The sequence below is a fragment of the Miscanthus floridulus genome, chromosome 9 (assembly GCF_019320115.1).
Source record: "Miscanthus floridulus cultivar M001 chromosome 9, ASM1932011v1, whole genome shotgun sequence".
In the NCBI taxonomy this organism is placed as follows: Eukaryota; Viridiplantae; Streptophyta; class Magnoliopsida; order Poales; family Poaceae; genus Miscanthus; species Miscanthus floridulus.
In genome coordinates, this window is record NC_089588.1 from 27,870,875 (window position 1) to 27,897,392 (window position 26,518).

At 46.2% G+C, this 26,518-nt stretch overlaps 2 protein-coding genes across 2 annotated transcripts in view; one reads left to right on the forward strand and one right to left on the reverse strand.

Moving 5' to 3' along the window:
- Positions 1–26,518, forward strand: part of LOC136479544 (probable catabolite repression protein creC) — a 194,914-nt gene that overhangs the window by 4,884 nt on the left and 163,512 nt on the right. The window lies entirely within an intron of this gene.
- LOC136483843 (uncharacterized) lies at positions 17,796–23,559 on the reverse strand. The gene is made up of 10 exons (XM_066481002.1): positions 21,517–23,559; positions 21,323–21,431; positions 20,388–21,237; positions 19,891–20,284; positions 19,607–19,799; positions 19,300–19,515; positions 19,038–19,211; positions 18,585–18,962; positions 18,260–18,508; positions 17,796–18,178 (listed from the first exon to the last, which is right to left on the reverse strand). Exons 1-10 carry the CDS (start codon positions 23,439–23,441, stop codon positions 17,927–17,929), a joined length of 4,740 nt encoding a protein of 1,579 aa, XP_066337099.1. The 5' UTR covers positions 23,442–23,559; the 3' UTR covers positions 17,796–17,926.

The following is a 26,518-nucleotide window of genomic DNA, read 5'->3' on the forward strand; positions in this document are numbered from 1 at the left end:
GTGTAAATTTCATATTTTCTAAAATGATATATTTAAACAAAACTAGTACGGATTTCACATGTTTCAATAAATAACCACCCGTACTAGTTGACCTTGCTTACGTGATCATCTCGGCCAGCATTTCTCCACCGGACGGCACCGTACTTGGCCAAGGAAGAGCTCCGATTCTACGAGAAAGGGAACACGGTCTTCCACGACCGTTGCAGCTCTCCCTCGTAGCATCAAAGTTCCTCCTTGATGTCCGTTACCGCTCGGCAGAGAACATGTTGGCCGAGCTGAACACGGTCCGCAAGTTCAACTAGTACGGATTTTCTATAATTTTCTAACTATTTACTAAGTTTTTCATTTCATGGAAAATTTAATTCTAAAAAAAGGCATGATTTCTAAGTAGTTCATTTCATGAAAAAAATAATTCTAAGTGACCTGCTCGATATCGGCGAGCTCGCGGACGTTTAGGTTGCCGAGGATAGTAACATTTGTAGATGACATTTGTAGGTCTGAAGTTATCAAATATCCATCAAATTATAGCTCAAAAACATGTTTCAATAAATAACCATCCGTACTAGTTGACCTTGCTTACGTGATCAACTCGGCGAGCATTTCTCCACCGGATGGCACCGTACTAGACCAAGGAAGAGCTCCGATTCTATGAGAAAGGGAACACGGTCTTCCACGACCGTTGCCGCTCTCCCTCGTAGAATCAAAGCTCCTCCTTGACGTCCATTACCGCTCGGCAGAGAACATGCTCGCCGACTTGAACACGGTCCGCAAGTTCAACTAGTACGGATTTTCTACAATTTTCTAAGTTTACATATAAAATCATAATAAAGTCCAACATATAAAGTTACACATGCATCTACATCGCAAAATGAGATAAGCTACTGATAAAACATAAGAGGATTAAGTTTGTTACCTCCAAAATCAAAGAGCAACACCAATGGAGGGGGAGAGAGCAAGAACAACAGCAAGCTGAAAAACAGAGGCAGTGAGTTTGAATGGAATGGCTCGGGCTCGGGGAGGAAGAAATGAGCTGAATTATAGGCCGGGATTATTAGTCCCGGTTAGGGGTCCAAACCGGGACTAAAGATTAATCTTTATTCCCGGGGCATCACCCAAACCGGGACTAAAAGCTTTAGTCCCGGCTGGTATTACCAGCCGGGACTAAAGGTTTACCTTTAGTCCCGGTTGGTAAGTCCCGGCTGGTAATACCAGCCGGGACTAAAGGCCCCTGCCCCGCGGACGACCGTTGGGTAGGGACCTTTAGTCCCGGTTGGTATTACCAACCGGGACTAAAGGGTCCTTTAGTCCCGGGGGCAAAAAATGCCGAGGCTAATGCCAAATTGGGACATCGTTCTAAAGTCTGTTCTCTAGTAGTGTTCTCTTCTTTAGGATAATGGAAAACATGTGGCGAATGGATAATAACCTCAAAACCAAAGTCGTTCGTCTCTATTGCTTGAGCCATATAATATTCATGCAATTGGCGCATATATGTTGTTAGATTTTTATACTCCTCATCGGGAACCAAAAGATTGCCCCTTTCATACTTCATTGCCGGTGTTGTCGTCCCTTGTACATCATAATAGATGGTCGTGACCTCTTCCATGGTTAATCCTGGGTTGTCTTCAACGTACTTCTGTATGTTCCTTAAATCTTTATTGTGTATTTCTTCATCTCTTGTTGTAGCGTATTTATTCTATGTTTGCCTTTTGAATTCGGACTTCAACAAAAATGGAGATTGAAGAAACTAACACAATCTTCCTTTGAGATGTGTGCTGTAAATTTTTCTTTCATCAAGATGGTAACGCTACCACTGAACGGCTTTTTTCTTTTCTGTTGGTCCACTTTGGGAGCATTAGCGACTGAATCCAAGGACCTTTTCTGCGACTGCGAGAATGTCCTTGATCTTGTTTTGGGTTGAGGTGGAGGAGGAGGAGGAGGAGGAGGATGACGATGAGAATTCTGTTTTCCTGGCGCTGATGAAGATGGAGGAGGAGGGGGAGGAGGAGGAGGAGGAGGAGGAGTCTCTTTTCTCAGGGCTGATGAAGATGGAGTCGGACGAGGAGGAATAGAATGAGACCTCTGTCTTCTCGAGGGTGATGGCTCTGGATGAGGAGGGGAGTGATCTCTGTTGGAAGATGGTGAGTGATCATCGTCATCAGAGGACAATTGATGGTCAAGCTTAATGAAGCACTTGCGCTAGTCCACTTGAGAGCCCTTGTTTTGACCAAGTTTTGGCCTATCTTCCGCTACGGGGTACTCAATGGGTATCTTGTTAAACTTCTTATCAAGTATTCTATCAATGGTGACGCAAGCGTACCCCAGTGGAATTGGGCAGCCATTAATTGTCCTATCTACCATAGGCCAGGCCTGGCTGAGCTCCACCTTGTCCTTTGTCCATTCCTAACGGATGTACAACCTGACATTGACGGGTTCAGTGATGTCGTCCACCGGATGAGGCACATTTTCCTCTTCTTCGTTGAGCGGGGTCGATCTGCATCTGCTGCGACCCCTAAACTGTGGGCTAAAGGTAGTAGAAGTAGGGTTTTGTGGTACTACTGACCCTTTGGACAGCAAAATTTGCTCGACTCGCGCTTCAACGGTCACCTCAATCCATGTTTCCATTCTGTCTTCTATCTCTTTTAGTCTCCTCAAATACTCTACCTCCTGTTCCGCTCTACCCCTCGAGCGGCTCCGGTAAGTGTTAGATTCTTGGGGGAATGCTAGTTTCCAAGGAACAATACCGGTTCCTCTAGTGCGACCAGGGTGCTCCTTGGTTTCGAGTGCTTGGGTGAGCACGTCTTTCTCCCTATTAGAAGTGCGAGTCCCTTGCCTCACCTCCTCAGTTACTTAGGAGATCCTCTGGATGAGTTCGCTCATGGGTTGATTTGAGGAGCTAAAGCTCCTGTCCTCGGTGTGTCGTACATTTCTCCCCATACAGTATAATACCGATCTGGGCTCCCAATCGGCGGTCTCAACCTCAATGCCTTCCTCAGCAAGGCGATCCATCTTTTGAAGTTCTGCTTTAAATTCTAGCATCTTTTTGGCGTAGCCATGAGAGCCAAGATGATGAGGATTCATCGCTTTCTGTGAATTCTCCTTATTCTTCCTGCTCAGTTCTAAGTACTCCTCGGATAACCTGTATTAATCGAAATCCTACCAGAAGTCCTTGTGCTTGCTAAACTGTCCACCATCGAAATTTGGTTCTTTATTTTGGAGGACAAAATTCTTATACAATGTCCCCTTGAAATTCTTGAAGCATGTCCCCATGATTTCTTTTGCTTTTTTTCTTGACTAACTCCCTGTCATACTTGGCTGGGAAAGTGAAATACTCTAGGATCTTGACATCCCATATGTAATCCTTCTCGCTTTTGGGAACCCTCCACCGGTCATCATCTTTCCCAATCCACTTCTTGTACTTAATCGGGATGAAGTCCCTAACAAGTAACCCGAGGATAGTCTTGCATTTGGTCAAAGCTATAGGCGGTGCGAGTGGATCCCTGAATTCATCGAACTCAGTAATGTGCCAGTGTGCATTCCTACCAACAGGAATCTTTGACACGCCTCACTTGGATCTAGCCTTCCTGCTACCCGAACCCTCTGGCTCCTCGGCCGGTGGAGGCTCCTTCTAGAGACACCAAGTAAGCTATGACCCTCTCAATTGATTAGCATATGTGGCTACATAGTCACATGATACCAAAGTTACCTGGTCATCTTGGTCATTTTGACCCAGATCGAGCAGGCCAGATGGGGTCCATGGTTGCTCGTTCTCACTGACCTGATTGACACCATCACCGTTTGTCGGATCATGCGGCTCTCTCGTCCTAGCGATATCAGCCGCTTCTTGTTGCTGATCTGTTCTTCAGCGATGGGGTAACATGCGACGATGAGTCATGGCTATGACACGATCATGGTTAGTTTTGGCCACAGACAACTACTAATAGCATATGTTCATATATATATAATATGTTTAATGCAAAGTCTAATAATAAGTTCACATACAACAAAGTCAAATAATAGCATATGTTCACCTAGAACAAATTCATTGTTTGATTGACCACATACAACAAAGTCCACCTACTATTCTACGAAACTAAGCCTACATCAACTTTCAAATAAGAAAAGCGATGATCATAGCCATAAATAAAAGCATGACATCTTTCCAAGACCAAGGAGCAATTCTCCTAATCTTCACATCTCCGGCGGGTGGCTTCTCTTTGATCTCTAGTGCCAGCGGATGGCCATGGTTTGCATTCATTGGACCATAGTAGGCTAGTTGCCCATGGTTTGCAAGGTAGGCCGGATGACTATAGTAGGCCCTCAAAGCTTTAGCTTCTGTGTTGTATTTTTTGTGCAAATTACCAGGGTAGTGATTGACTTGAGCATAGCAACCTTCCCAGGTTCGATAAATCCCAGGCATATGACCAACATGCACTACATACCATGCCATGGTTGCCCATACATTTAAGTAAATTAGGCATGTGGTAAGTGGTAATGGTAACTCACTGAACAAGAGTTATAATTCAAGTTATATGGCCAAACTAAATCTATTTAATGTTCTTTATCCTTGACATGATAAAAAATTACCTCAATAATTGGACTATTTAGTATTCGAAGATCAATGTGGTTTAGTAATCATACTTGTTGCGGCTGCCGAGCCAATTTTAAAAGTTGTTTTTAACTTTTTTTTCTGGAACAAACATCTATAGATGCCTTTTTTAAGCATGCTATACATTCCATCAAAATCAATTAACAATCTACCTATTGCGATTATACATGTACACATTTGACAATAATCCATCATTGCTTAAGCAAGAGCAGAAATTCTTATCTAACTCTTACACAAACAGAACACTCCCTACCGTCACAAATAAGACGTCCACAGTCATTAACGTGTACCTTAGACTGCTAGTTTCCATTGCTTGCAATAATTACAAAGTACAGAGATATCATAACATTATGCAACTACTATTCGAGATAGATATGCTCATATCATTGTCATATATTTAATCTAACTATGTCAAGAGGTGTTGATGATCAATGTTTAAATACTTAGACTGCGCACAGTGCAAAAGGTCACTTAGCTGTGACTCGAGGGAATAACTTGTTGCGACAACATGCAAATAACACCAATGGTTCTTAAACAGTTTAGGGCCATGATTACTAGGTCCTCAACAAATTAGTAGGTAGCATAATCTCTTTAGGGAAAAACTAACTGGTTTATGTAACATTATATACATACAAGGATAGCTAAACCAAGGAGTAACATCATGTAACTCAATCGAATAGGAATTGGTTACTATTGGGAAGACAACAACCGTGGGGCATTTCATCAAACATTTAGCTGGCAGTGAGCCACGCACTCACCGTGGGGGTGCAAAAGCAGCTGTCCGCGCGCTCCTGAAGGCCTCGGCGGTGCTTCGGCGTGGGGCGGTGGACGGCGTGGGGAGTGCTCCGGTGTGGGGCGGTGCACGGGCGTCGTCGTCGAAGAAGAGGAGCACGGGGCTAGGAATGGTAGCGCGGGGGCGGTGGATGGGTGCTTTGGCAGGGGGCGGTGCACGGGCGTCGACGTCGAAGAAGAGGAGCGCGGGGCTAGGAACGGTGGCGCGGGAGGCGGTGGACGGGTGCTCCAGCATGGGGCAGTGCACGGGCATCGGCGTCAAAGAAGAGGAGCGCGGAGCTAGGGACGGTTGGCGCGGGGTTGAAATTTGGATAATTTCAACCCGCGCTGGGCTTTTATACCAGACCTCATCACTGTCGGTTGTAATTATAAAATGATAGTGATGGGGGTATATCACTGCCGGTTGTAAGTCTAAACCGATAGTGATGTAGAAATATCACTGCCAGGCCATTCTTTAAACCAACAGTGATTGTCGTGTAGCGGTTCCCGCATAAGTAAGTTATCTTTTTCACTTCTTTCGAATACCTCCTACTGGCTCAACGGTTAAGACCCTGATACTCATGTTCGAATCCTGGGCGGCTCAATTTTTTTTGTTTAATTTTATAATTTATTAAGCGGTCTTAAGGTCAAAAAGAAAAAATAAATAAACCTTGGCACACATCCTATACTAATGCAGCAGTTAAGTCTCTGAACTCTGCAGCCCGAGACCCGAGCTCAAACCCGAGGGCTGGCATAATTTTTTTTAATTTTTTATATATCACTGCCATTTTTCAAAATAAACCTACAGGAATAACCAGCATCACTATCGGTTTCTTCTCATCACTGCCGGTTTTTTGAAACCGACAGTGATGTTTATATATATTAAAAAAATTCTTTTATATACTGAATAAATAGAAGCATATGTATTCCTATGTTGAAATGGCTTGAAATTTTTTTGGTAAGCTTGTACGCCCAAATTAAGATCTCACAAAGGATCTTAGTTTTTTTCTAATCATTTTTTATTTATTATATTTTTCTGTGTGCTGAATGAGACAAAAGAGGGGGAATTTTATCTTGGACCCTGTAGATTTTTTCATCCACCTTCACAAAATTTTTATCCTTAGAGCACATTAGAGCCTATGTAAAAGTTTGGCACCATTTCGGATCTTTTCATGGATAGACTCAGTTCAACATATAATTAATGGGTGTCGTCGCGTGGAAATTCAATTAAACCTTAGAAAGTAGCAAACCATCTCCGAAAAATCCCAAACTAGGTGTTTCCTTCGCACGTGGCACGTGCAAGCCTAAGAAAAAGTTTGAGACCAATACGACACCGGAATACGTATGAACCACAGAAACCTTGATAACCTATGTGTATAGTCATGGTTCAATGAAAAGGCACATATACCTCTGTGAAGCATGTATACTCCACCTATTTCGAAATGGCTTGATTTTTTTTGACAAGCATGTACACCCAAATTAAGACCCCACACAGGATCTAAGGTTTTTTGATCATTTATTTATTTATTTATTATATTTTTCTCTATGCCGAATGAGACAAAAGAGGGTTAATTTCATCTTGGACCCAATAGATTTTTTCATCCACCTCCACAAATTCTTATCCCTAGGGCACATTAGATCCTGTGTAAAAGTTTGGCACCATTCTAGATCTTTTCGTGGGTAGACTCAGTTCAACCTATAATGAAACGGTGTTGTCGCGCAAAAATTCAATTAAACCTCAGAAAGTAGCAAACTATCTCCGAAAAATCCGAAACTTGGTGTTTCCTTCACACGTGGCACGTGCAAGCCTAAGAATAATTATGAGACCAATATGACACCGGAATATCTATGAACCACAGAAACCTTGATAACATATGTGTATAGTCAAGGTTCGATGAAAAGACAAATATACCTCTGTGAAGCATGTATACTCCGCCTATGTCGAAATGACTTGAAATTTTTTTGGCGAGCATGTACAACCAAATTAAGACCTCACACAGGATCTGAGGTTTTTCTGATCATTTTTTATTTATTATATTTTTGTCTGTGCCAAATGAGACAAAAGAGGGTGAATTTCATCTTGGACCCAATAGATTTTTTCATCCACCTCCACAAAATTCTTATCCCTAGGGCACATTAGAGCCTGTGTAAAAGTTTGACACCATTCCGGATCTTTTCATGGGTAGACTCAGTTCAACCTATAATTAATAGGTGTCGTCGCGCGGAAATTCAATTAAACCTCACAAAGTAGCAAACCATCTCTGGAAAATCCCAAACTTGGTGCTTCCTTCACACGTGGCACATGCAAGCCTGAGAATAATTTTGAGACCAATACGACACCGGAATGTATATTTCTAGTTTTTCAACAAATGTTACACGAATTACATGCATGACAATAATTAAACACACAAAGCCGTATATATTAAAATTAGAACCCAATTAAACTACGATCTTAAAAATCTAGCTAAATAAACATTAACTACTATCAGAATCACTGCCATGATCGATCGGGCCACGCACACTAACATACCTCTGTAGCCATATATGGTAATTGATGTCACGGATTATGTATCCGCTTGTATCTTTGAAGTCCAATGCCCGTATGAGTGCACTCTCTCGTGCCTCACAATACCGAAAGAATGGTCGACAATAGATGTAACCTACTGAACGACCACTAAATAATAAATGCAAAATCAAAAAAGTTTGGCCCGCCTGGGATTCGAGCGCGGGTCTCAAAGTACAGAGTGCGCGGCCTTAACCGCTGAGCTAAGATAGGGAGTTCGCTTAGTTTGCTTTTCTTTATTTATTTATTAATAGAAATAATGCAGTTAGTTTATATTCTAAAATAACACAAAAATTTGTATCTTGATTATTTAATTCTATGATAATTAATTAATGGTATATAATTATCAAATAATAGTGTTTGTGAACATCATCTTAATATTTGATTAAATAGTCAATAATTAAATTGCAGAGATGCGCATAAAATATAAATTAAATATTCAGTGCAAATTACTGATATAACGTCTGCATAATGATTACATAGTTAACAATAATCTTACTATCTTTAGGTGCATCAACAATGAGGGTCTCATTGTGATCAATTCATACGTAAGCAGGTTTGTCACCCTCTTGAAGGATAGGTAGGGGTACGTTCGCCCCGAATGGAGGCATTTCCTGATAGTCCATGTAGTCTTCTTCGTCCATCACTCCATCAACACCGACAATCTTTCTTTTCTCTTCTAGGACTACTTTTAGCTTTCTTTTTGTCTTGTTGTCCCTTGCATAGAAGACTTGAATAACATCTCTTGCAAGGACGAAGGGGTTGTCTTTGTATGTGGTCTTAGTGAGATCAATGGTAGTGAACCCTTTGCTGTCAGTGTTGATTTCCTTGAGCCAGACCCACTGGTAGCGAAAAAGAGTTTGCAGCAATTGCCTATGCTCGTCAATGTATGGCATCACACCCTTGGCTTGCTGGAGAACAGCGAACTATGCCTGTTCGAAAGAAACAGGGTCGTCTACTGTAATAGATTTCTCCCCGATCGTTCCTTTGCCACGTAGTCTTCCATCATGACGAGGTTCTGGAACTCCAACCCTTTTGATGTTCAGATAATATGTGTAGAACTTAATGTCCTCCTCCATTGAGAATCGTTCAACCATGCCCCCTTCTAGCCTGAATCTGTTCCTAACATACCTCCTGAAAACTTTCATCAATCTTTCAAAAGGGAACATCTGATGCAGGTATATTGGGCCAAGGGCTCTAATTTGGTCAACAAGATGAATGAGCAGATGCAATGAGATATCAAAGTAAGTCGGCGAGAAATGCATCTCAAGCCTAACGAGAGTTTCGTCTATGTCCCGCTGCAGCTGCTCTAGCGTGGACACATCAATGATCTTTTTTGAGATCGCGTTGAAGAACGAGCAAAGCTTTATGATTGGGGTGTGGACCTTTGGGGGGAGGATACCACGTAGGGCAATAGGGAGCAGCTAAGTCATAATGACATGACAGTCATGGGCCTTCATAGGGCCATAGTTGAACTTGAGTTCTCTCATGTTCACTAGCCTCTTCGGGTTCACACAGTAGCCCGTCGGGACTTTGAGTTCATTGAAGAAAGAAATAAGCACACGTTTTTCTTCCTTCTTCAATGTCCATGACGCAACCGAAAGTTCAAACTAACCATTCTCTAGCTCCATGGGATGCAGCTCCTTCCTGATTCCAAAGTGTTGCATGTCTAGGCGTGTGGCTAGTGAATCCTTCGATGTCCCCCTGGTGTCCATCAAGGTGTTAAGAGTGTTAGCACACACATTTTTAGTGATGTGCATGGGATCAAGACAGTGGTGTACACTCAGAAATGGCCAGTAAGGTAGTTTCTAGAAAACTAATTTTTTCTTCCAAACGCTCCCATCAGGCGCTGCTACTGCATTGTCCCCCTTCCCAAGGACAACCTCCAGTTTGTTGAGTTCTCGAAGTATCGTAGGCCTGTCTCGATATTTTGGAGCTAAGCGTTTCTCAATAGTATCGTTGAAATCTTTTATGTTCTTGTGGTAAGGGTGATCCTTAGGTAGGAACCTATGGTGTCCCATATAAACTATCTTTGAGTTATTTGGCAGATTTACCACATCGGTGTCATCCAAGCCCTCGACACATCTAGTATAGCCTTTTGTCTTCTCTCCAAACAATGAACCTCGACCTGGTAGGTCGGTGATTGTAGCGATAAGTACTCCCTTGATCGTGACATGTTCCTTTTTGTACTTGTCCCAAACATCCGGCATACCCTTTTCAAACATCTCCACTAGTTCATCGATCACTGGTTCTAGAAATACATCGATGTCATTCCCAGGTTGTCTTGGCCCTTGGATTAGTAGTGGCATCTGGATGTACGACCACTTTATACAGACCCAAGGTGGAAGGTTGTATATATAGAGCGTCCTTGGCCAGGTGTTATGATTGCTTCTAACCTGGTCGAAAGGATTCATCCCATCTATGCTCAAAGCAAACCAAAGGTGCCTTACCTCTCCACCGATGTCCTTAGAGAATATAATATTGATAGTCCTCCAGTCATGCCCATCGGTGGGGTGCCTCATCATTATATCTTTCTTACGTTCTTCGCCATGCCAGCGCAACAGCTTGGCTGACTTTGCACATGCAAACAGCCTATGCACCCGGGGAGCTATAGGGAAATACCAAACGGCTTTACGGGACCTCCTCTGGTCTTGGTACCCTCATCTGATAGCCCTTCCTTGTACCGTGGAGCTTCACACTTGGGGCACTTGTCCAAGTCTTTGTATTTTTCTCCACGGTACAATATGCAATCATTGGAACACGCATGGATTTTTTCAACCTCGAGGCCGATGGGGCAGATCATTTGCTTGGCCAAGTATGTCTTTTCTAATAACTTATTTTTTTCTAGGAGCATTTTTCTTATTATACCTAACAACTGATCGAAGCCTTTATCGCTCAATCTATTTGTCGATTTGAACTCTAACAGCATGATGTCGGCTTCCAGTTTGCTCATTGGACAATTCCTATACAATGGTGTTTTGTCATCTTGTCTCATTTTCTCTAGCTTTCTCAGCTGTCTTTCACTAAGACATCCAGTCTCTACATTACGTAGCAGCTAAGAAATGCCATCGTTATCCTCGGTGTCGTTAGCTAGCGTGTTCCTAAACACATTATTAACTGTGGCCATAGGTTCCGTGTTGACACCGGGTTCCTCGTCAGCATCGTGGATGGCTACATCAGGCATGTCCTTATCATCATCATTTCCCTACAGAACATTCACACCAACCTCGCTATGCATAGTCCATATCGTATAGTTTGGCATGAACCCCCTGGTAATCAAGTGCGATCGTATAGACTTAATTTAACGAAAGTTTCTATGATTCTTGCAATCTTTGCATGGGCAGAAGATAGGATTTCCATTCCCAGCATGGGCTTTAGCATCAGTGATAAACTGGTTGACGCCGTGCATGTACCGCTTGTCCGTTCGGGATAGATGCATCCACTCTCGATCCATCTCTACACAAAAAAATATTGAGACAGTAATTATAAAGAATTAATAGGAAATCGAGCTTCATGAACAACAATTGTAGCTCGAAAGTACCATTTTTGGAAAACATTATTGTACACTAATTATTGAAAAATTGAAATTGGTAGCCCCGGCCTTGTAAATTGAAAATCGTAGTAAAAAACAATTATTGCACAATATTGAAGAACAACTATTCTACTCTACTTCTAAGAACTAATTATAGCATCACATACTAACAATGATGATCTTGACCACCATGGAATAATTAGCTAGGAATTTAAATATGTTCATAGACACCAACCTTTTGGATGATGGATTCACCATAATTTGAGCCTTACACAAATGTCCAATTGGAAAAGTGCTCTCTAGAATGGAGAAAGAACTAGAATAAGAATCAAGCAATGTAGCCATCAAAATGAAGCTAATTAAGCAACAAAATCAAAGGAGTAAATGTTTGTTACTAACCTTAAAGAAAAAAGATCAAGCCATTCTTCAAAATCCAAGCACTAGCTTCATGGTGAAGAGCAGCCACAACAATGGAGGGAAGGGTCCATATGCGCGTGTCTGTTCTCGGGATGGAAGAGAAGAGGAAGGAGACGACGGCTGCAGCCTTTTTGTGTTGTAGGCTTATCACCGTCGGTTCTTGGCTAGAACCGACAATGATAGTGCCCAATCACTGTCGGCTCTTGGCTTAAACCGGTAGTGATGAGTGCCCGCCAAAACACTACCGGTTCAAGCCAAAAACCGACAGTGATGTGGTCCTTCACTGCCGGTTTTAGCCCAGCACCAATCATTTTTTTCATTTTCAAACTCATAACTGGCAGTGAAGGTACATCACTGCCGGTTCTCACAAATCTGGCAGTGATGAGACCGGCAGTGATGAGCCTTCGTATTTGTTGAAGTCCGAATTCGAAAGGCAAACACAGAATAAATACGCTACAACAAGAGACGAAGAAATACACAATAAAGATTTAAGGAACATATAGAAGTATGTCGAAGACAATGTAGGATTAACCATGGAAGAGGTCGCGACCATCTATTATGATGTACAAGGGACGACAACACCGGCAATGAAGTATGAAAGGGGCAATCTTTTGGTTCCCGATGAGGAGTATAAAAATCTAACAACATATATGCGCCAGTTACATGAATATTACATGGCTCAAGCAACAGAGACGGACGACTTTGGTTTTGAGGTTATTATCCGTTCGCCACATGTTTTCCATTATCCCGACGAAGAGAAGTTCAATGTCGAGTGGGAGTGCTTGTTTCAGCTATACCAGAAACGCTCTCTCGATGTTCAAATGTTGACGCTATGGACTATGTAAGTACCCTACACGCACGATATTACAATTAACTACTCTCTCAAGACAAATTATTAACTTTTAAGCACTTTCCATGATTTTATGTAGGTGTATAGCAAAATTTTGCATTCTAAAGAACAAATGGGGTTACATAGGCTTCTTGGACCCCTTGCGAGTCAATGAGAGGACATGTCTAGGTCTCTATGGATATGACGTGGAAGACCTAAAACTGAGATTGATTGCTGTTTTCGACGAATTCACGATGAAGAAGAAAACCCACATACTTCTAGCCTACAACTGCGAGTATGTGTTCTTGGCTTTTAATTTTATGCTTCTTTTTTCGTTAAGATTATTTGATAATTAGAATTCTGTGATTGTAGCAACCATTTCGTCTTCATTTGTGTCAATCTTGCCAAAAATCTGATCGAGGTGTGGGACTCGAAGAAAAAACCAGTTCATCATCTGGATGCACTGGTGGTAGTGCTGAATTAGTAAGCGATTCTAATAACATATTATTTTCTAATCACACATACCGCTTTCTAATGTTTTTCCCTTTAATGTTGCTCAGTGTCCGAAGAAGACATATCGGTGGGACGCCGGTCCCATTCAAGGTTGTCGATATGGAGGGGAAGTACCTGTCACAGCCGACGGGAAACAATGAATGTGGGTTTTATGTAATATGGGCAATGCTTCACTACATCGGCGGGAAATTGGAAGAAGTCGATAAGTTGGTGTGTATAGTCCCCATTTCATTTATGTATGTTAATAATTCAACAAAATGATTTAATGTTCCTCTTTGGATATCATCTTTTTTGAACGACATCGCAAGAAATATAACCACCAAAGGCTGTTAGACATGGAGATCATCGCACTGCAATCGAAGCTCACAAAATTCATTATAGCCGAGGTATTGGAAAAAGATAGAGTATTTTTCCATTGCACAATCCATGAGGTACAAGGACCAGTATGGCCTAGAGCGGCTCGCCAGATTATTGTAAGAAGTCTGAGAAGCATGTGTGAAGTCCAAGAACATTTCTTTTTTATTTTGAGGGATTGAGATGTGGATAAGAACATTTGAATTGTAATCGTAACATTTGTAATGTTTCATATTGATGGACCTGTCGTCTACATAGCGTATATAAAGCGAAACCCGATTCCACAAAAAAATATAAATTAAAATCAATTATAAAACAATAAAATGTGAATGTGCCATCACTACCGGTTAGCAATGAACTGACAATGTTATCTTGCAAAACACTACCGGTTATCAACAAACCGACAGTGTTGTCTTGCAAAACACTGTCGGCTTGAGCCATGAATCGACAGTGTTGTCTTGTTCAACACTGTCGGCTTGAGCCATCAACCGATAGTGTTGTCTAGATCAACACTGCCAGCTTGAGCCATAAACCGACAGTGTAGGCTTGCTCAACACTGTTGGCTTGAGCCAAAAACCGACACTCTTGAAGCAACCATCACTGTTGGGTGGAGCCAGAAACCGACACTGTTTCCTGTAGATCAGTGTCGGTTGTTAAGAATCGACAATGATGTCAACTCCTCATCACTGTCAGTATGCCACTGTCGGTTTAAAATCCGGCAGTAAAGGGGGTTTTTGAACCGACAGTGATGTCCAGATCTGGGGTAGTGTTAGTTGCCATCAACGACAAGCTTCACTAGTACAGAAATAATTTTTACTAGCGGTCAAAATCGATCTTTAGAGTGGGTTCAAAAAACCATCACTATACATCAGTTGTAAAAATACGGCGTTTATAGCGCCGGGCTTTTGACCGTCCATAGAAAAGCATTTCTAGAGGCGGTTCGCGTACTCTAGGATCAGCTTGCCCTTCAGGCCGATCACCATAGAGTTCCACTCGTTCTCCGGGAATGGGGACACCAGCTCCAGCTCGAAGTTCCACAGGACGTGCACTTACACTGTCTTGTTCTTGAGGTAGGCGAAGAACTCGCCGATGCACCAGTGCTTGCCGCCACCGAAGGAGACGCGCAACAGGGCACCCGCGGGCCCTGTCCTCGCTCCTTCTAGGTGCAAACCGGTATGGGTCTGTAGACGTGGAGGAGCCTGCTGGCGACGGCCTGGGCGCCCCACCATCTGGCGGAGTGTTCTCACAGTTTCTCGCGTAATTACATGTCCGTCGAGTCAAATCCTCCGTGGTCATAATTAGAGTCTGTTGGGATCCATTAGAACTAAAAATTAGCTAGCTAATATCTATTAATTTTATAGCTATCTAATTTTTAGCATGAGGCTATTTGGATCCCCATGCTAATAGCTTGTTGCATAGTGAGTTGAAGATTTATATGAACTATTAGAACCTATTAGCAACTTTAAACCTGCTAACGAAACTAAAAGTTAGCAGTCATCTAGCTAATAATTAGTAGTTCTATTTATTAGATCCACTAGTACTAATTTTAATTGCTAATTTTTAGTGCTAGGATGCAAATAGACCCTTACTGCTATGAGTGTATATAGTACGGCTCTATTGGATCTAAGAAGGAAGTCTACAGTGGGTATTCACCATCTGGGTACAGACACCACGCTTGGCAAGCAAACCACCGAGGTCATTTATTGTCACCCTTGTTGAGCCTCGTCTATTCACCGGTGGTTATGCCGACAGGAGTGGGATCTGATTAGGGATGGATTCACATCGAATTCACATGAAATCAAATACGGATAGCATTATTTTACCAAAATTTTAATTCAAATCTGAATACGAACATAGATTTTATCGAATACGAATGCAAAACGGATGTCTCAATCTTTTATTTGCATTCGGATAACTACTAGATTTTGACGAGTACATATATCCATTTCCTTATCAATATTCTTGGGTAGAACAAAATCATGCATGTTGTAGATAATATGATTATATAACACATGTAGATAAGGATAACTCTAATAAAATAACATATATAATAAATATTTCAATAGTTAATTATATAAAAAATAATAAAACTATAAATAAATATTATCAATATATAGTTTAAAATATATAAAATAATTTCATCAATATTTCAATAACTAAAGTACTCAAATATATGAGTAACTGAAGTACTCAAAATTAATGTGATTAGACATATTAAAATCAATCTTTATATGTCGCTAACCATAATAGAATTAATATAATGCTATTTGCCGTAGAGATAAGTTTTAAATAGTTTAAATGATGCATATCATTTGCTATATTAAAATTGATAACATTTACATTACTAATTAGTCATACATACAAGTTTGAGATAGCTTTATAGGGTACTTTGTTATACATGCATGGATACATATATTGTCGGATGTTTCTTGTTTTTTAACATGAATATAAAATTAGATAGAAAAAATCATAGAAAACAAATACAATACATCTGTTTAGTATCCACATTAAAATAGAATATGAATACGAACATTCATATTGACATTAAAACGAATACGGATACCGGATCTTTTGGGTCTTTTAACGTCCGGATCCATCCCTAGATCAAATTCGCCTAGCCATCTGATGACTTTTGGACCATGATGGCTGCCGGTGCTAATTACATGAAAGTATCAAACACAAGCCGCAGAGGCCGGTTCCTACAAATTTGATGGCTGCCGGTGCTTTTGTGGTAGCGTTTGGTTGACATTGCTAGTGACCAAAACAGATATTAGATGAAAGAAACTGCGACTGTCTTCTTGTACATACTCCCTCCGTCCCTAAATAACTATCGCTTTTTGTTTCCGTGCCGTAAGTTTGACTGGATTTGTAGAAAATGGATGCAATATTTGTATCTCCAAATAAATTTATTATGAAAATATATTCAACGGTCTATCAAATGATATTAATTTTGTACCATAATTTTTAATATTTTTTATATATATTTAGTCAAAGTTGTTTCTCGAAAAACGAAAACGATAGTTATCTAGTGACGGAGGGAGTAAGATATTATAAACATGTGAATAAAATCACGTAGCTGAAAACAGGGCGCAATCATCATGCTGGGTCCCATGAAACATTTTGTCTTTTTCTTTTGATGAATTCCATGTCTCTAGTCAACTCATATTTGTCCTTACTTTGCTTAGGCATAACCACATCATCCAAGACACATATTTATATTTCCTTCTGGGGTGGTAGGCTATTTTTAATAAAGGGCTTTCTTGAAAGGTCCTTATAAAAAAAATCTGGCGGCTATGCGATGTTGAAACAGTCGAATGTAGCGGGTGTTTTATTAATGCAGGTTGGCTAGCTTGACAAATCTAGGGGCGGCTATGCTATGCTGAAACATTACTGGGCTAGTGGGCGTTTTTATTTCAGCTATGGTGGTTGTTGACAAGTTTGATAAATCTAGTGGCGGCTCTGCTAAAATCATATCACTACAGGAAAACGCCTCTTTGCCGACTGCTTGCCCCGGTCGGCAAAGGCATAAACCCAGTCGGCAAAGGCTTTGCCGACCGCAAAGCCACGTGGCAGTCGGCAAAGAGCAGTCGGCAAAGCCTGGGTCGGCAAAGGCGGATTTGCCGACTGCCACGTGGCACACAGTCGGCAAATCCTTTGCCAACTGCCACGCCAGCAGTCGGCATAGCCACGTGGCGCCGTCAGCACTGACGGCAGGCTTTGCCGACTGCTGTTTCCTCGGCAGTCGGCAACGATTTTTTTTTTCAGAAATTGTTTGCCGACTGGCCGCCAGCTCGGCAGTCGGCAAAGAAAGAAATTTTTTTTTTTTGAAATGTTCTTTGCCGACTGCTTTCGGAGTTGCAGTCGGCAAAGGTTTGACCTCTTTGCCGACTGCCTCCCATTGCAGTCGGCAAAGACTCTGTCCTGGGGTTTTTTTTGCCCAGCTTTGCCGACTGTAAACAGTCGGCAAAGCTGGAATTTTTTTTTTTGCTTTTGTTTTCTGTTTTCTCGCATCAAAACCCTGCAAAATCACAAATTATAATCCAATTTCACCAGAAGCACCGGTAGCACCATTTATATCACAATTTCATCACATTTGTCGCCAACATCACCACATATATCACAATAACGCACAACATCACATATATCTCACATATATGTCACAATAACAACCACACAAGTGCATTACAACCATCACATGAAGTCCAACACGTCGAACACCACAAGTCGACGTCCATCACACGAAGTTCAACATAACAAGTCTAGGTCCATAACGAAGAAAAGAAATACATGACAACAACTTCGACGATACGGTGGATACATGATAACAGAATCGACAAGTACCTAGCTCGTCGCGCCGTCCCCGGTCTCGTCGTCCGCTCCACCCCCAGAGCCCCCAGGGTTTGCCCACGGAAACCCCCTTGGACCAAATTGAGGCGCCTGCGCGTACTGCCACCCTCCGCGCACCGGCGGCCACGAGTACGTCGGAGGAGGGCCACGCGGAGGTGGATACGGTGGATAGGGTGCAGGTGGTGGATACGACATCATCTGATGGCCGGGACCTCCAGGAGACGGGTTCGAACCCGTCGACTGTACCTGCACAAGTTAAACGCCAAGTGATGTCATTAGTATCTGCAGCATGGACGCACAAGTTAAAGCAAGAGTCAATATACTCACCGGGGTCCCTCCAGGAGCGACAAGAGCAGGCACAGGAAAAAACTCTGAAGGAGGAGGCGGTGGAGCGAACATTGGAAGAGGAGGCGGTGTAGACGCCCCGGGCGTCTGCATGGACTGGAAGAAGCTGGCCATGTTCTGCATCTGAGTGTTGTAGTGCTGCTGCAGGCTTTGCTGGTAAGCCATCTGTTGCGCCATCATCTGCGCGTGCAACGTGGCGATCCTCTCCTCCATCTTGGCCTCCATCTGGGCCTGCAATATTACATCCGCAGTGTTGATTGTATGTACAGGTGCGAAACGAGTGAACGACGAACGAAACGGCACTTACCTGTGACGCTGACTGCCGCCGGGGCGCTACGGGGATGTCGCTGGAGCTCGTGGGCGTGGATCGAACCTGGGTCAGCGTAGGAACCTGGGACGGGTCGAGGGCGCTGTGGGCCATGTAGTAGCGGCCGTGCTGCTTCCCTGGTCCCAACCTCTGCAGGAGGTCTGTGTCCAGGGGCTCGGCGGTGGGGTCGAACGTCTCCCCGTAGCGCTGGCGAGCCGCGACGGTGTACTCGGTGGCCTTCTCGTAGGCGGTGGGGTTGGTGTACGCATCGGGCCCGTCCTCCGGGTTGTAGACGTTGTTCGGATCCGTCGCCTTGCCCTTGTGAGAGAGGAGGTACGCGGTGTACTCGTTGATTTCCTGCCCACCGTGCGTCTGCGTCTGCATTGAAAACACAAACATGGTTACAAGTATTGACAATTGAGCGCAAGGATTAAGACATGAACGGACGCATACCCATCTTGTCGCGAACTGGGGGAGGGGCTGATTCCCTTGGTGGTGTGACACCCCTCGCATCTGCGCGCGGCGGCCCTGACGGTCGGCGCGCCTCGCGTACGCCTCATCCGTGCGCCACATGCGCACAATCTCCGTCCAGCATTCCCTGTGGTTGTCGCACCACGACGGACACACCTGCATGACATCAAGTATTTGACATGCGAGAAGATTAGTGTAATGTTTCACTGAAGGAATCTGAACGAATGTTGTCATACTTAATTACCTGCTCGTATTGCGCTTGGGTGAGGTCGGCCTCCCTCGAGTTCATTCTCTGGCGGATTTGGGGCTTCTTGATGTTCTCTCCAAGCACGTTGGCGTGGAAGTCGCGGATGGCCTGTATGCGCGCCTCATGGTACAGGTCCTTGAGACGATCTTTGCAGACCGCCTCCTGCACTCGCGCCGCCTGGGCTGCTTTACCCTCCTCGCACGTGAAGAAGTCCTGCACACAGACACATCATGTAGCATTTCCTTTTTGCAAGAAGTCCGACGAATGCGTACTATTTAGCAATGCGGTGCGATGAAAGACTCACCCAAAACTCCCTCTTTATCTTTGCCGCGATGGTCTCGCCACCCTCCTCGACGAGGTAGAAGTGGGACCACTTGGTGGGCACCTTCATCTCGCCGTTGACGTTGACAAGGCCAGGGTAGTACTCCTTAATCAGGAGGCCCTGGATGCCATTGATATGGCGTGCTTGACCTGCTCCACTCACAATCTTCCAGGAACTGCACGAGTCATTAAGAACAATTATTAGTCTTCAGTTCGATTTTTGACATGTCATATGAACAAGTAGTGAAATCAATAATGGTTACTTACGTCTGGCCCACGGGTGTGATCACCGGGCGCTGGTGGAATTGCGGCCGCACCCTAGGAAGCTGCGTGGGCCCGCGCGAGTACACCTTGGCCACGCCTGACGAAGTCGAAGCCGTCTCGCCTGGTGTAGGCGCGTCGTCGCCGTCGTCGTCGTCATCGTCGTCGTCGTCGTCGTCGCCGCCGCCGCGCTCGTCGTCACGCGACGTCGTCCCCCCTTGCGAGGACGAGAACGGCAGCCTCCTGGTCGCCTGGCGACGTCCGCTGGGGGGCTGGGACCCCCTACTAGACGACCCGCGCACCAACACCTCCTCCTCCTCCTCGTCGTCGTCGGTGGTCTCCTGCGGGGGGACCTGGTACGCCGAGCGTACTGCTCGATGCGGCCGCTGCCGCCGTCCGCCTGGCATTTTGTCGAGTGCCTGCAATGACAAAGAACAAAACTGTTAGCATAAATAAATGACAAGTACTTGTAAAGGAACATAATAATAACAATATAGTATTACATGGCCTCGTAATTATCTCCGCGAACGGCAATATCTCGGGCGTGGAGTCGTCATCTCTATCACTATCGTCGTCATCGCTATCAATATTGTCGAGCTCCCTTAAGTCATCACTGTCATCATCATCCTCATTGTCTCCATAGTCATCATCATGTACCTCCTCCTGGACAACTCCATCGCGCTGCATCTGCCATCGCTCAAGCATTCTTAAGTCCCTGGCATCCTGCACCTCCTCACCCTCGTCCTCATCGATTTCGTTGTCTACTTCCATGCCCATGAGCGAACCAATGTCGATCTCCAAGGTACCTTCTAGCCCCTCAGGTTGATAGAACTCATCGGTGCTTGGGTCAAAGTTGTAATCGTCGTCGTTTGGGAGAGGCGCTTTGCCGCGCGGCGACACCAAATGCACAAGGCTCCACCCCGCAAGCTTCTCGTCTTTTTGGCACGCCCATGGGAGGTAATAAACTTGCGTGGCGTCTCGGTTGGCCACAATGTAGACATCGTCTCCTTTATAGCTGGAGTCCTGTCGAATCTCGACTTGACCTATCGTAAGGTCTTTCCTCGTGATATCAGGATCGAACCAATGGCATTTGAATACCACCGGCGCTAAAGTCCCGGCACCCTTAAAGTTGAGCTCGTATATCTCTTCGACTATGCCGTAGTAGTCCTTCCCATCCGTGCCGGGCGTACGAACTCCGCAGCACATGGTTTTTAGGTTGGGTCGACTCTCCTCGTAGCTTCTCGTGCGAAAGCGATAGCCATTCACATCATAAACGGTGAATGACTTCACCCTACGGGAGAAGCCACGGCCCACCTGTTTCAATTCATCGCTCATTTCTGCATCCGTTCGGGCCTGCAAGGGTAGGAGATCGTTACATAACTCGCTCCGGGGAGCAAAGTGGAATCACAAAGTCGGAAAGAGGTTAGTTGGTTGGTACCTTTGTACAGAACCAGGAGATGAAATCGGGCACACCGTGTCTAAGAAGATTGTCTTCTTCTTGCTCGGTAGGAGCCCTATTGCCTCTCCAGTATTGACTAATAAATTCCCTGAAAGAAGGAAGAAACTAGAGGGTCAGACCATGATAGATGGAGGATAGTGACGGCGTAGGTAACAAGCTCATTGAGAACTTACTTCTGATAAGGAATCACTTCATCAAGGTTGATCAACAATGTGAACATGATAGTCTGCCACTCCTGATGGTTCAACTGCTTGTTGGTACCTGCGCTTCCACTCCCGAGATCCCCTTGGAAAAGGCTGAGTATCGATGAGTTCTCGTCAGCGTTGTAACGAGGGGTTGGATTGTGCATGCTGGGAAGCTTCTCAGTATAGTACGCCTGTGTGAAGGTCGACACCTCCTCTAGAACGGAGGCCTCTCCCACGGAAGCCTCAATCTTGGCTTTATTTCTACAATTTTTCCGAAGAAGCTTTAGACACCTCTCGATTGGATAGCACCAACGGGCCTGCACGGGACCCCCCAACCGTGCCTCGCGCGGTAGGTGCAAGATCAGATGCTGCATGGACAGAAAGAAGCCGGGTGGAAATATCATCTCCAACTTGCAGAGCAACAGAGGTGCAGCCTTCTCCAGTTCAACACAAACATCTCGAGACAACTCCTTGGCACAAAGCTGGCGGAAGAAGAAGCTCAACTCTGCCAGGACGCGCCACACATGCTCTGGGAGGTATCCCCGGGTCATCGCAGGAAGGATCCGCTCAATCCATATGTGAAAGTCATGGCTCTTCATCCCTAAGACTTTCATAGTCTGCAAGTTCACACCCCTGCTCAGATTCGCCGCATACCCATCGGGGAACTTTAACGTCTTGATCCACTGCAGAACTTCCTTCCTATCTGCCCTTTTCAGGATGTAATCGGCCGGCCCCCTTTTCCATTTCCTGCCGGGCGCAGGGGTCTTCATCACCAGGTTTGGTCTATCACAGATCATCTCCAGGTCCAGTCTAGCCTTGACGTTGTCCTTCGACTTTTTGCCAACGTCCATGAGTGTTGCCCAGAGTGCCTCGGCCACATTCTTTTCTGTGTGCATTACATCGATGTTGTGTGGAAGAAGAAGGTCCTTGAAGTAGGGGAGCCTAGTCAAGCCCGATATATGAGTCCACATGTGGTCCCGAGCATATCCCTTAAACCCACCTGTTTCCTCAGGTTCGAGAGCCTGTATGTCGGCAAGGACGGCGGCAGGGCTCTTAACCTGCGGAATGGGGCCGGTGACTTGAACGCCTTTCGTGAAGTGCTTTACATCTAGCCTGAATTCATGGTTCTCAGGCAGGAATTGGCGATGCTTGTCGAAAGAAGAAAACTTGCCGCCCTTGGCCAGCCAGGTGAACATCACATCTGCCTTGCATGTCGGGCAAGGGAACTTCCCGTGAACACACCACCCGCTGAATAAGCCATACGCCAGGAAGTCATGCATTGAATACTGGTACCACACATGCATTCTAAAGTTCCTCTTCGTAGCCCGGTCGTACGTGAGTACCCCCTCTTCCCAAGCAAGTTCCAATTCATCCCACACCGGCTGCATGAACACACCCATATTGTCGCCCGGGTGTCCAGGTATTATCAGCGTCAAGAGCACGTTCTTAGGTTCAAACATGACGCCGGGGGGGAGATTGAGGGGGATCACAAACACGGGCCAGCAAGTGTACGGGGCCGCCATCATTCCAAACGGGTTGAACCCATCTGTTGCCAGCGCTACGCGTACATTCCGAGCCTCCATAGCCTTGACAGGATTCATGTTATCGAAGTGCTTCCATGCATCACCGTCCGCCGGGTGTACCATCTTGTCAGGATGGTATCTTTTGCCATTCTTGTGCCACGTCATCTGTTTCGCGGACTCCTCCGTCATATACAGCCGTTGCAGCCTCGGTACGAAAGGAAGGTGCCGTACGACCTTCTCGGGGACCTTTGACTGTTTCATGCTGCCATCAGAGCCTTCTACCAACACGAACCTAGAGGCATCGCACTTCGGACAGGTTTTTGCTTCCTCGAGGTCTCCCCTGAACAGGACGCACCCCTTCGGACAAGCATGGATCCCCTCATACGGCATCTTAAGTGCACGAAGGAGCTTCTGTGTAGCGTAGGTGTTCGTCGGCAGGACATGATCTGCCGGAAGCAGTCCCCCAACAATGCTCAACACGAGATCGAAGCCGTTTCGACTAATGCCCAGCTGCGACTTCAACCCTATCAGGCGTGAGACGGCATCCAGTTGCGTAAGCTTTGTCTTCTCGTGAAGGGGCTTCTGTGCCGACTCCATCATGTCGTAGAAGGCCTTCGCGGTTTCCTCCGGATCTTCCTCCACATCCATTCCTTCGCCAAACCGTGCTTCGTGGAAGTCTGTCATCATGTCTGCCATCCCGGCATCGCCATCATACTCCTCGAGGACGGGTCGCACCACCTCGTCCCTAATAGGATGGTATTCACCATGGTGGCGCCAACGGGTATAGTTTGGAACGAACCCGTGCTTGAACAGATCTCTCAACACCTGAGCCTTTACTTTCTTCTTCTTGTTCCTGCACTCGCTGCAGGGACACGGCATCCGAATCGACCCTTTAGCAGCTGGGCCAAATGCATGCTCCAGGAACTCAGTCGTCCCCCTGATCCATTCGTGGCTCTTACTTGCGAAGCCCGAGTACATCCACTCACGGTCACCCATGCTCTGTCATGCGGCAATGTTAACATGTGATAAAACCAGCAAGTGCATCTACAACGCGCTCCTACCATCTAATAGGTGAAGGATAGGTCCTAATCCCACCCGAGCATGCGCAGACGAGGTTAGCTTCCATGCTCCGCTCCCGTCCGAGACAGAATTTCGGCAGCACCTCCCCGCTGTTCTCCCGATACACGTCCCGGCGGGGAGAGTGTGTATCCAGAGAACAACGGGGAGGTCCTGCCGAAACTCCGACTCGGACGGGAGCGGAACATGGGAGCTAACCTCGTCTGCGCATCCTCGGGCTGTCCAAATAACGTGGACAATCCGAAACGGATACGGTTATACATATGCGAAGAACGCATACTTCCAACCGTATCCGTTTCGGACGGGAGACGCCTAACTGGGTAACGCGACCTACGACTACATGTGGCGGAAAGAGGGGTCATACCGCAGGTGCCGGTGAAGAAAGGCTAGCGGGGCAGTGCCGAGTCGTGCTCCTCCGGCTAGCCTCCAATGGGAGCCCTCCTGAAAAAGAAAAACAATTAGTGAGAACGAAAAATTTCGGCAGCACCTCCCCTGTACGGGAAGGTTACCAAACCTGCAAGAAAAGACGGCACGATGGCCGACAACCACAAATGTATTTCCATCCATGCAGAAGAATATAAGCAAGGTTATTAATAAAGTAAACTACTTACATACTACGTATACTACTACCCTCGTAGTTCAAGGACGGCGTCACGGCGCGTGGAGCAGAGGCGCGCGCGAGGACGGCGAGGCGGGGACGGCGGGCGAGGCGAGACGGTGAGGACGGAGGACAGCGCGGAGAGGACAGGAGGAGCGGGGAAGAGGCGAGAACGGCGCTGCGGAAGCGGACGGAGGACGGAGCGGGGCAGCAGGATAGGGGCGAGCTGGCAGCGTGGCGGGCGGGGCGAGGTCGCGAACGGGACCCGGACGCGGAGGGCCGGCGCGGCAAGCGGGCTGGAGCGTGGAAGGGCCGGGGAGCGATGGGTGGGGCGGCTGGAGACATCGGAGGGGGGCACGGAGAGGGGAGGCCGCGCCGGGGGCGAGCGGGTGGGGGGGCACAGAGCGGGGGGGAAAAGGGGGTAGGGCGGGGGGGGGGGGGAGAGACGAGGGGAAGGGCACGAGGGGGAGGGGGGGGGGCGAAGGGGAGGGACGCGAGCGGGGACGGGGAGAGAGAGCAGGGGATGGGGCCAGGAGAGAGGCTCTCGGGGGCAGGGAGAGAGAGGGGGAGGGGATTGGAGGGGGAAGGGGAAGTGGGCGAGGTAGGGGACAGCCGGGGGGAAGCGGGCGAGGGGTAGGGGGTTGAGGGAGCAGAGGGCCGCAGGGGAGGAGGGCGGAGCGGAAGCAGGGGATGGGGGGAGCGGCCGGGGCAGGAGGACGGGGGGGGGTAGGAAGGGGGAGCGCGCGCGGGGAGGGCGCGAGGGGGCCGGGTAGGGGGCGGCGCGGCCGCGGGGAGGGGGCGCGCTGGACGAAGGGAGGGCGCGCGTGGCCGCCGGGGGAGATGTCCAGGTTTTAGCCACCCGACGTCGCCACTTGCTCGAAACTTTCTCAAATTTTTATCACAGCCTCCGCATGCGATGACAAGACACGTCGTCAAGTTTCGTCATTTTTGGACTCCGTTTCGATTTTATAAAATTTAAAAACACTTTTCACGCGCGTGGCTCGGCGTGTTCCGACACCAACACGGTGGAAATTTCACGCGAGGCCCCGCACACGGCCTCAACATGCTCCAAACATCATGAATATCATTTTCTGAATGGCCGGATTCCATTATTTCATGTACCTGCAGTTCAAATCTGGAGCTGTCGGAAAAAATCAAAGAAACAGAAAAAATCTACGGAATATAGCAAAATAAATCAAAATGACCCCAAACTTGGAATATATCATGTACTTACTGTAGCAAGGCAACACAAAAAAACTGGGATCGAAAATCGAAAAAACAAATTAATTCTTTGCCGACTGCCATCAGTGGCAGTTGGCAAAGAGCCTTTGCCGACTGCCAGGGAGGATGGCAGTTGGCAAAGCCTGCGCCTTTGCCGACTGCTGACGGAGTGGCAGTCGGCAAAGGTGACGGCGTGGATGGCGTCAACCATGGCCTGCCTTTGCCGACTGCAATTCTTTGCCAACTGCCTGGCAGTCGGCAAATCCAGGCAGTCGGCAAATCCTGCTTTGCCGACTGCAGGAAATTCCAGTTGGCAAAGGGACCTCTTTGCCGAGTGTCGAAAAAAAACAGTTGGCAAATAAAATTGCAGTCGGCAAAGAGCCAGTTTTCTGTAGTGTATCTGACCGGTGGCTCCATCCCGTTTGGCCGTACCTACCATATGATATCTATAGGGAAACCGGTACGCTACGCTAGCACATCTACCATGTTACCATACGAGTAGAGGATCATGGATCGCTGCCACTAGACGCACAATGTAGCAGAGGACAAGCAGCCCAACATTGTGCGCATC

Excerpts from the sequence above, each read along its gene's own strand:
- LOC136483843 (XM_066481002.1), bottom strand. The coding sequence starts at position 23,441 with ATGCCGTATGAGGGGATCCATGCTTGTCCGAAGGGGTGCGTCCTGTTC. Across the intron at positions 19,800-19,890 it reads ATCACACCCGTGGGCCAGAC|TTCCTGGAAGATTGTGAGTG; the intron begins GTAAGTAACCAT and ends TGACTCGTGCAG. Across the intron at positions 19,516-19,606 it reads AGATAAAGAGGGAGTTTTGG|GACTTCTTCACGTGCGAGGA; the intron begins GTGAGTCTTTCA and ends GTCTGTGTGCAG.